This window comes from Chanos chanos, chromosome 3 (assembly GCF_902362185.1).
Source record: "Chanos chanos chromosome 3, fChaCha1.1, whole genome shotgun sequence".
NCBI classification, from domain to species: Eukaryota; Metazoa; Chordata; class Actinopteri; order Gonorynchiformes; family Chanidae; genus Chanos; species Chanos chanos.
Window position 1 is genome coordinate 50606736 of NC_044497.1, and position 10885 is coordinate 50617620.

The following is a 10885-nucleotide window of genomic DNA, read 5'->3' on the forward strand; positions in this document are numbered from 1 at the left end:
TTCTTTACAGACAAGGTTATCATATCCATTTGGATCCTATATAAAACATTAAACAATTTATTTAGAAAAATGAAGGCATTAAGACAATGGAACAGAAGAAAGCTTAAGTGGTAGTTTACAGTAAAAAGCTGCATTTAATCCAGACAGAAGTGTACACCAAGAACTTCCTTGGGGCTCTGCAGCAACTGGGTGGCTGGATCAAACTCTAGCGGCACTGTCTGCTTTTCAGTCTGTTTAAGGTCCCGTTCCATCACCTGCAGAGACACAGAGTGTAGAAACATGTTCATTAACACACACTTTAATGAATCTAAGAATTTAAACATAAAACGAATCATCAAAGGCAAGCAGGTATCCAGTGACCTCTATTTCAGGTGAATTAATGATCAACCTAAGAACAGATGATCCAAGAGCTAGTCTAAGAGCGTCACCTCAAAGGTTGTGAGTTCAAGCAGCTCGCTGATGTCATCTTCCATGTCCGGCAGGGGCTGGTTTATCTTCATTGCTGCCTTTGCCACGTCAGGGTGGTAATGCTTCTGTAGGGTCTGAGTTTGAGTTACAGAGTTAAATAATGAAGGTAACAGAAATGCACAGAAATGTGTAGATTGTGCATGTTGGTGCGACATAATCCTTATACCTGTAGCTCCCATAGGCTGCTCTCCAGGGCATGACTCTGTGCTGGATCTTCCTCCTCCATCACATAAGGATCTTGACAGGGTTCTGAAACACACACACACAAACCCAGAAGATATTCATCAACAATGCTACATCAGAGGCATAGTTTTTTATGATTCTTTCCTCCAAAGCACCACTACTTGATGACTGTTCAGTTCTCTACCTAATGGACAATTGAGAGTGACTCAGTATTACTGTTGTAATCTGGAGTGTTTTCACTTATAGTCCCAATGATAGCTCTCTTTTGAATACCATGAGATAAACCCCCCCCATAAAACTCTCAGTTTGCTTTGTGTCCATACTGTCCCTCCATTTGACAGAGGGCTGGCACCTGTTGCTGGTCCATATCAACTCTAATGAGGTCTCAGCTTCCTCTCGCACTCCCATCTTTCATTTAATATCAGATCACATTGCTGCACAGCAGCTGTGAGCGCCATATGGTAAAGCCATGAATATTATCTTCACAGTATGCATATACTGCATCACAAACTTACAAGATGATCTGAGTTCATTTCGAGAATTTATATATGAGTTGACAAAAGTGGCTGAAAGACACCTACAGGAACTATGGATTAAGAGCAGTTTGAACAGCTCCATATTTGCCTGCAGTTCTTTCTCTAATTTATACTCGGGCCACATAAACTGAATACCCCTATTATGAACACTATGCAAACAGTTTCTGAAGTGTGGCCAACTGAAAGTGGTCTTTTCAGTACTTCATTAAAGACAGTAAATGTCCAGGAGAAAGACTGTCCTTTAACCAAGGACAAAGGATGTTTACTGAAGTAACCCCATCTAAGAAACACTGCTTTAAAAAATATGTATATTGTTTATGCCCTCAATAAATGTCACATTTTGAAAAGGTATGGTAAATGATCGATCAGCATTAAGAATAATTAATGGTCTGAATTGTTTACATTAGCATAATCAAGCCAATGTGTAGGAAGGCATACCATCAGCTGCAGTGGGTCGATGGATAAGAACGCGGCAGGCTGGGTGTCTGCGAATGAGGTTGCAGATGAAAGGCAGTACCATGAGAAGAGATGTAGGCGGCGCTGTGAGGGCCAGGCGAGACAACCGCTTGATAAATGCAGCCACAAGGTAGACCGGCAAATGACTGTAAATACATCAACAACCAAAAGACAACATGAGTCCAGGATAAAGCCAGCGTAAGGACATTCTCTTCAGGCATGCAACTAAACAACTTATAGAAATAAGGCCCCTCTGTGTAGGGTGCGATAGCATGCATTTTTCAGTCATACTACATATTTTATTAACTATTTGATTTGTGTCAAGGGATACCGGTGGTTAACTCTGTTTCAAGAGGTCACTCACGTCGAGGAGAGGAAGATGTTGGCTAGGTGGAAGAATCGTGCTCTGTATTTTACGTGGAAAACCGAGGGGTCTAGCAGATTGTACAGCTTCTTATAGAAGTCAGGATAATCTCTGCAGAGACAGTCACAGAGTTTAACACAACCACACATATGCTCTCTCAGCAATCACTGACATAGACATTGGAGGTTAAAAGTGCATTATACATGTAGGTATAGTGGCTGAAGAGGAAACTATGTGATGTGTGCTTTGAAAGTCACTTTACTTACAGGTTGTGTTGGTGAATAAGGACAAACAGTCCATTCAGAGCCAATAAGCTAATAGCTCCACCTTAAGTAAGACACACAGACAGATATATAAACATGTATCTGATTCTTACACCATAGCTAGAGGCAGCATGGTTGTATGCAATCTACATACAAACACCTAAGGTGACCCTAAGAGTTATTTCAGTTCCTAACAGGTTCATCATAGAAATATCCAAAAAATGTACAGGATAAAATGAAAATTTAAGAGAGAAACGCTCTTTAACTGTTGTACTACCAAAGAACTGTTGAATTATAGGAGCTGAAATACAATACATTCAAGAGACAAACACATACTATGCTGAGTCTTGTTGAACATATCACTGCCCTAGTATCCTACACCCAGACCCAAACTCACCAACATCATATGCAGCTGTCAGAAAGTCAATCAACAGGGTAGGTTCACTCATGTAAGGCAGGACTGAGTCATGGAGAATCACCAGTATCTTTTTGTACATGCTCCCTGGTAACTGAATAGGGTAACAGGATGATCAGAGTGGAGTCAAACTAACACGGCATTAAGAACATTTCCACGTTCATCAATACTCCTTTACCTTGTGCTTAAGAAATCCCAGCCACATTCGGTCAAAGGCTCTCTTATGCTCCTTAATGATGAGGGAAGACACAGAGGTTTAGGTTAGTGAATTAATCACGATTCTTTATTTATTTATTTATTTTTAAAAGGGTTTTTCTTGATGGATAAGAACTCCTACTTACTTTTATTTTGGTTGGTTTCCAGTCTTCGTGTTTAACTAAAATAGAAAAAAAAAAAGAACAGGTCAATCACATTTTCTGGGACGCTTAGTACTACATGATTGGTTGAAACTATTAAGAAGCAAACAAAGCAGAGACTCACCCTCCTGCTTGACCATGAAGTTGGTGATCTCTGATTCTTGACTGGGCATGTTGATGTTGGTGAGCAGCGTAAAAACATTGTTCTGATAGACAGGCATCACCGCCTACAATAATCAGACACATGTAAATTCTCTCAAAATCCCGATAACTAAGAAATCATATATGCATTAGAAAAAACCCTAGGCCTTCGCTGTGAATGAAATTCAGCCAAGCTCTTCGGAATACAGAACAACCAATCTCTAACGCCTCATGTTTCTTTTTTCTAGAACATGAACCAAATCCATTTGATTTCTCCTGTCCGATTCACACTCACCCCTTTGTTTTTATCCATAACTCTGGCCACATTCACACGGATAGAAGTCATGACATAGAATCGAACATCATCCATCTCCAGAAACTCCTGGAACCTAGAGATGAGCAAAGCCATGTCCTCCTTTTCTGAGAGCAGACCGCCCACCACTGCCTAAGCAAACGGTAAACAGTCTATTAGAATCTATTGACGATATACATAACATCACCTATATAATAACTCTTGAATCACAGGACATCTTCAACCACAATCCATTGTACTGATATAATATGTTAATCCCATTTATTTCTGTTCCAAAACCATCAGAACAGATTCTGCTGTTGGCAGTAACATAAATATATGGTACAATATATTAAGCTACAATAGTACAATCATTCATAAAGATCATTTAACAACTTGATATACAATACCTACATGCCTATAAGGAAGTGTCTTCTCTTATGAGATGTAAACGAATTTACCTGTATTAGCTCTCTGGGAAAATTGTAATGCTCACACCAGTCCATCTTTTGAAGTGGGTGCTTCCCTTCAGCTGATGCAAACTTCATTAGAGTACAAAGACAACTCTCCTACAGAGAGACAGAGAGCAGCATAAAACCAGCGCAATCACTTCTGAAGGAGGACATCAGCTGGAATGCTGGACATCAGTTGTCAAAGCACAGACATTTTTTTTTTTAACAAGGATTCACAAGGTCTTTAAAAGTGGGTGATTATTAGATTTGGGAACTTCTTAGGAACAAGGGCTATTAAGCTGTTAAAATGTTAAGCTCTTATAATGGTAATCTAACCCACTGACATGTCATTCTCTAATTTTTTCAGTCCTCATGCTACAAAAACAACACTGTAGCTAACTCATTAACACATCAACTGTCAAAACTTAGAACCATTACCTCATCCACATATGAAAAAAAAGAAAAAGAAAGATCATAACTTCTTGGGTGATATCTGGGGAAAAAGAGCGATGCAGTGGTTTACATGGGATTGTCAGGACCATCTGTGCTGCTTACCTTCACTTGGAATGATTCATGGCCAATGTTCTCCAGCAGAGACTCCACACAGTCGTTGTAACGATGTCGAACAAATATATGGTACTTTTCATCCGCACTGCGATCACCTGGCATAACAAAAAGTCTCTCTCAACCTCACTATTTCCATTTTACTATTATCGTGCAATTTCATTACACATTTTCCAGTTACCTTTAAAAAAAAAAACAGTGCTCAAGACTTTGTATGCTTAGGCTCTGTAATTCTGCTAGTCCCTTTTTCATTCAGTAATTACTTAACGCTTGAGCGAGGGAGTGGACCAGGGAGTGAAGAGTGTGAAAATGAACATTGGGAGTACAGACAGGATCACCAAGTCGAGCCACAAACCAGTAAGGCACTGTAACTTGTAGTCCTGTCTTACCTTCTAAAATTTCTTCTTCCTTGGGCAACTGACCGACGTACAGGTCACCCCTCTCCAACAGAGTGCAGAAGATCCTGCTACAGGCATTGACCGCACAGAGTATCTCTTTCTCTCTCTCAGACTGGGAAAGACAAACGTATTAACACTCCAGTAACAGAGACACTAAGAGCGATAACAGACTGCTATATAATCTATAAAACAACACCGACAACAACGTTTATCCACTACCTAATGTAACACACTGCGATACTTTCCTATTGACAATGCTTAACTAAGCTAACTTATGCTATCGTACTGTAAACAGAAAAGCTAAAAATGACATACCTGCAGGTATTCAAGAATGTCAAATATATCGTTGGCATGCTTTCTGTTTTGAATTATGAGATCTACTTTAGAGTTTATGTCCTTTTTGAAAGAAATCTGGCTGCTCTCATCTGTACCGCTCCGTTTCACGTTGCTGCTCTTGGACGGCGCCATGATACCGTTGTAGAGAAAGTGAGCCGCTAATCTATAAAAATGATGTTGCCCCCCTGTGGCAAATGAACGTATAGGTGTGGCGTGGATGAAGCCTGTGGCCGTGCGCAGAAGCTACACCTACTATTAAGTGCATTTTTTGACAGAAACTCGGTTGGAAGAAAATATTGAATACAAAAAAGAACCTCCAACAACGCCTTAAGAGGCCCAGAGAGGAAAACAGACGTTTTATTTCCATTGTGCATTTAAAGCACAGGCTCTTTAAGTGGGACTCCAGTGGGACCATAATAAAGATGTGATGGGCCAGCTGATGTGGGGGAGATTATGTTATTATGTTTTAATAACAGAGATTATTATATTGATGTATATATATGCTGCACAGTGCGGTGCTGTTAGTGTGGAGTACAAAATGTTTGTTGACAGAGCAAGTTTTCGCCCACGGGCTGTGACAACACGTCTCATACCACACAGTGTCTTAGTTGTATCATGAAGCTAAATGTGGCAGCTGAGTAGGATCATGGCACAGGCACTTAAACAGAAAAAGACAGGTACCAGTACAATGAGGGCAGGACCAAAGTCTGTGCCATGAATATTCCACAGTGATGATGATTATATACACCAATAATTTGAATATTTCAATAGTCTACACATCTGAAAGAATTCTACAGAGAACAACGCAAAACGACTGGAAATGTAAAAAGAAATGTTTATTTCAAGAACTTATGTGGACAAGAACATGATATTCTAAGCCAAAGTTTATTTCCAAAAAGAAAGAATATAAAGCCTGAGGAAAAGCAAAATAAAAACATGTCCACTCTTCGCTGTAGTTCAGTCAGATCCATTCCCATCTTCATTATCATCCTTCAACACAATAATAAAAAAAACATTAGAATAATGTTTAAAATGCAAACGGTATTGAAAATTGACAATGTCTTATAGCAATTATAAAACTTAAGGTGTGACTAAAATGAAAAGTCCTTGCAAATAAATTGGGCCCCCCCCCCCCCCCTCCCCCACAATGCACATAACTACGTTATTAACCATTTGGAATCCTTCTTTTATAACCGGTCAAAAACAACTGCATGAACATCGCTCACTTGTTGCACGTGATTCCCATCCTTGCGTTGCTGTGCGCCTGCTGCCGTGCCCTCAAAATTGTGAATAGGGAGCGTGGCCATCCAGCTAACCATGGACCTCTCCTGCAATTCTGTCTCAATGATGCTAGGGTAGATGTATTCCTCCTTAAAAGCGGCTACGGCGTCCTCCTGCTCCGTCCACTCCAGTGACTCGTGGAGGCCGTCGCTTCCGAAGCGTTTGTTGTACCTGTCAAAGTGCACTCTCTCCAGGACCAGTCCCAGCCCGGGGGCTTTGGGCACATCTACCTTCTCTTCACCCCAGCTTCTTTCAATCACCTCCTCATTTACATAACCCTTTACCACAGCGATCACCAGACCAATCATCTTCCTGATCTGATGCATCATGAAGCTCTGGCCCCGCACAGTGATAACTGCAAACTCCGCCCCCTTTCGTACAAAGGGCTCCCCGCAGTACATCTGTGTGATGTAGCGCCGTGCGCTTGGGTCTCGGGGACCTTTTTGGGAGGTGAAGTTGTGGAAATTGTGGGTTCCTTTATAGCAGGCAAAGAGCCTGTTTACCCTCTGTAGTGTTTCGGTTTCCAGACGGAATGAGGTGTCTTCTTGGTCGTGATCTTTGGGCGAGAAAGCAACGGTGGGAAGCATGTAGGAATACGTTCTGCCATCGCAGTTGTTTTTGGCGTTGAAACCACCAGTGACTCTCTTGAAACCTAAGAACAAGTAAAATGGGAAAACTGTATGTGTTGTAATTTCATCATATTGAGTTAAGACCTGCAACTGCCAGAGTCACACTTTAATAACTCAAGGATTTGAACCTAACAAGTATGGTCTCTCACCTAGAATCCTAATCTGAGGTGGGAGGTGTGTATTTATCTTGTCCACCAAGTCTTCAAGTAACCACAGTTTAAGAGACACAACTTGACCAGCTGCAGACACACCCTTCAAAAGAGGCATTATAAGGTATATATGACAACTGTTCAGTGTTTCTAGATATTATTTGGACAATTTAGTGATGCACTACACCTTGTCAGTCCTTGCACATCTCTGGAAGGACATCTTTTTCATATCATCCATGTGGTTTTCAGGAATACATCCAGCCTTCACCAAAGCCATGACCAAGTCGTCTTCGAGGGTTTTGAACTGTGTAGCTGAAGGATTTCTCTTAAGAAAGAAAATGAGACTTTTAAAAAGCAGACGTTTAAAAAATGTGTAAAACTAAACATTGAGTTTCTGTTGACTCACCTGCATACCATAATATCCCTTTCCTGAATATGCCATTAGCAACACCACTTTTCTTTTTGGAAATTTCTTCTCGTTACTGGTCTGATCTTCATCTATTTTCAGTTTCTTATCAACATGCTCAGTATCGCATGTGTCATGCTCCGGACTCCTTTTCAGCACCTTGACTGGGGGTTGAACTACTTCTTCACTCATCATCTTAGGGAAAGTATGAAAAGACCGCAACCTCTCACACTGATGTGGCCTACCTGAAAAAAAAAGATAATACATACTTACACTCACAGCGATCTTTTAAGAAATGTAAAAGACGCATAACAAAATAAACATACCTTGGTTTTTGAAAAGCAATATCAATCGTGGACTTAAGGCACTAACTATCAGACGGCATTTCAGCATTTCTTATGAACACGTCTTCGATAATTACAGCTCCTGGCTGCTCCTTTTAATCTGTTTCGTTAAAACAGTATTATTTCTATGACTTCCAGTTTTGCTTACACTACCACGGTACTCACATGGAGTTGTTGAACTATAACCTTTCTCCAAATATCGCGAGCGTTTAGCAATTGGATTAAATTGGATTTATTGTAGCAAAGAGGAAAATCACCTACCGCTATCTTCACTCGTAAAGTTCATGAAAAACGATTTCGAAAGAAGATTAAAAAGTATAGACAGAAATGATAAAGGCGCACACATAAAGACTGTGAAGTCAGCAACAGTTCAGCTGCACTAGCTGTAGGTGGAAGCTTGCATCAATGCGCAATCACCGGCGTCCGCATCCGGAAATTTTGGTCGACGCTTTTTTCGTTCAAAAGTTCACGTAGACTGAGACGTATTATTAAAATAATAATACAAAAGGCAGCCAAACAAATTCTGTAAGCGCCTTTATAGTGTAACAACTGACGCTGTACTAAAGTCTCCCCATTTATGCTTATACAGCCTATACTGTTGTTTCATGCAACGCTGAATTCTAGGTAATAATGTATGTGTTCCTATAAGGCAGTTTATATTAGATTATCACAAACCTTAAAAAGGTCAGATGCTCTGGTAGTTCAACGTTTTGCAGTCTAGCTATTTTTTCAGGCATTTCCCCCCTCCAAATATTTATACATATCCCATCACAAATTTCTGGATGAAAAACTGCCAAAGGACACTTTAGAATTGATCATTCCATATACTATCAGTTGAACTGATCTGGATTTAAATCATTAACTGATTCCATTGCTCATTTCAGTGTTTTTTTTTTTTTCTTTTCTTTAATGCGCATTCGCAGTGAGCATTCACATGTTATCGTACTTTGAGATCCTAGTCCTTACTATCCTGTTCGAAGCAGCATCTCCTGTAATCCACATTCTCACTAATGTGTAATCATGACAAGTCCCATGTAAGATACAAAACCATGACAACACTTTTATAAGTGAACCTGAATGTCACTGAAGTCAAGACTGAACAGATGAAAAAGGAGATAGCAATGAAAGAAAAGGAAAGTTAGGGGAAAAAACCCCAAAACAAAACAAGAGGGAGTAGGGAGAGGGTGAAGTATCTCAACATTTTTTTTTTTTTTCAATTTTCACTTTTTTTTTATTGGTGTTGCACCTTTTAAAGCAAAGTAACATCACATAGACAATGAAATATTGTGTACAGTTCCTCTTGCATTTTACAGAGCGGACTATCTGAAATGTTAACAACAGTCTAGCAATGACAGGGGAAGATAGTATTTGTCTTTGGTGAGGGGAACAGGAAGATTCTCGCCATGCAGTCATTTGTCATATACATTTGAGCAATAACTTAATTTACAACCCTTATTTACAAGTCATAATGAAAAAAAAAATCAAGATAAAATATATATGCTTGTCACCTCTGCCGAAAAAAAAAAGAAAAAAAGAAAGAGACAGACTATTCAGAATTAATGTGTAAGCACAGTAGCAAACTTTCAAGTTGTATGGAAAAAACAAAAGAAAACAAAAAAACAACCAAACAAACAAAACAAACAAAAAACGTGTGTTTAGTGATCCCATCTAACAATCCAGCTTTTAGTGTTACATATTCACTCTTTAATATTAGAGTGTACTTGTACAAAGAGAAGCAGAAACTTCTATTACCTCTATGAAGCTCGTCAACTGCCCTGTCAGAGGAGTTTTTCATGATTTCCATGGACAATTTTTTTTTTACATATGATTCAGATTCACACTGCTACTACGCAACAAATGCTGTTTGTCCCCATTAAAACCTGGCACCAACACTTGACTTCTGATGAGTGAGTGCTCAAGCTAATGCATTGGAACGACAGGAGCCGGAGATGAATTATTTCGATGAATTATTTCACTATTTGAGCAGTGAAAAGGAAACAAAAGGCAAATCTGCCTCCTCTGCAGATGTAAACAGATGATTATATTAACAAAACACTGTAGCCCTATCTGAATACGTGTGACGCAGAAAAAAAAAAAAGAAATGAAAAAACACCCTGAATACTGCTCAAACTGTACTGCAACTGGCCTTCCATACAGAATGCAAACTGGACCTTTGAATTCACAGCGGTCTATACATTACTAACATGGGCCTACACTTAAACATGTTTGCTTTGTCATTTAGGAAAAAAAAAAAAAAAAAAAATATATATATATATATATATATATGATGAACCTCCAACAACTTACAAACACATGACTCAGGCACACAACCTATAGCTTTCTCAAGCAAAAAAAAATCTTACAGCCATTTCACTGCATCTTAAACAAATTTCACAAAAAAAAAAAAAAAGAACAAACAGACAAACGAGAATCCACTTTTAGCTACTTGAGGTTGATAAACATGAATGTGTGAACACAATTAAACTTTTTTTTTTTTTTCAGTGTACAAAATTTTATGTTTTGCTTTTTTTTATTGAAGGCACATTCTTCTTTTTTTGTTTGTTTGTTTTAAATAGCTCAGTATTTACCTGTCAAGATACAGGTGATAATCTTCTAAGAATGAAAAAAACGTAAAACAACCCTAAAGTTAAAAAGCACTCCAAACAGACACACTAAAACAATAGATGGAAAGTAAAAATGTAAGATTATCTATGTTCTATGTGCACAAAAACAAGTTTGTTTTTTTTATATATATTTAATTATTTTCCTCAAAACAGTGCTGAATAATTCTCTAGATGTGCCAGGAGCAAGATGGTACTAACTTAAGCCCTGTCCTTTAGTTAACTGGTCCA

General features: G+C 39.0%; 2 protein-coding genes across 2 annotated transcripts; both read right to left on the reverse strand.

Annotated features, from left to right (window-relative positions):
* Positions 1-94: 94 nt before the first annotated feature.
* On the reverse strand, positions 95-5356 carry noc4l (nucleolar complex associated 4 homolog). The gene is made up of 15 exons (XM_030769654.1): positions 5204-5356; positions 4880-5000; positions 4482-4588; positions 3936-4043; positions 3478-3627; positions 3166-3268; positions 3027-3061; positions 2864-2914; positions 2668-2779; positions 2274-2334; positions 2008-2118; positions 1626-1789; positions 635-717; positions 429-542; positions 95-254 (listed from the first exon to the last, which is right to left on the reverse strand). Exons 1-15 carry the CDS (start codon positions 5354-5356, stop codon positions 135-137), a joined length of 1593 nt encoding a protein of 530 aa, XP_030625514.1. The 3' UTR covers positions 95-134.
* Positions 5357-6046: 690 nt separating this feature from the next.
* pus1 (pseudouridine synthase 1) lies at positions 6047-8141 on the reverse strand. The gene is made up of 6 exons (XM_030769422.1): positions 8016-8141; positions 7690-7934; positions 7471-7608; positions 7284-7386; positions 6451-7157; positions 6047-6214 (listed from the first exon to the last, which is right to left on the reverse strand). The coding sequence occupies exons 1-6, from the start codon at positions 8080-8082 to the stop codon at positions 6182-6184; spliced, it is 1293 nt and encodes a 430-aa protein (XP_030625282.1). The 5' UTR covers positions 8083-8141; the 3' UTR covers positions 6047-6181.
* Between the last annotated feature and the right edge of the window lie 2744 nt (positions 8142-10885).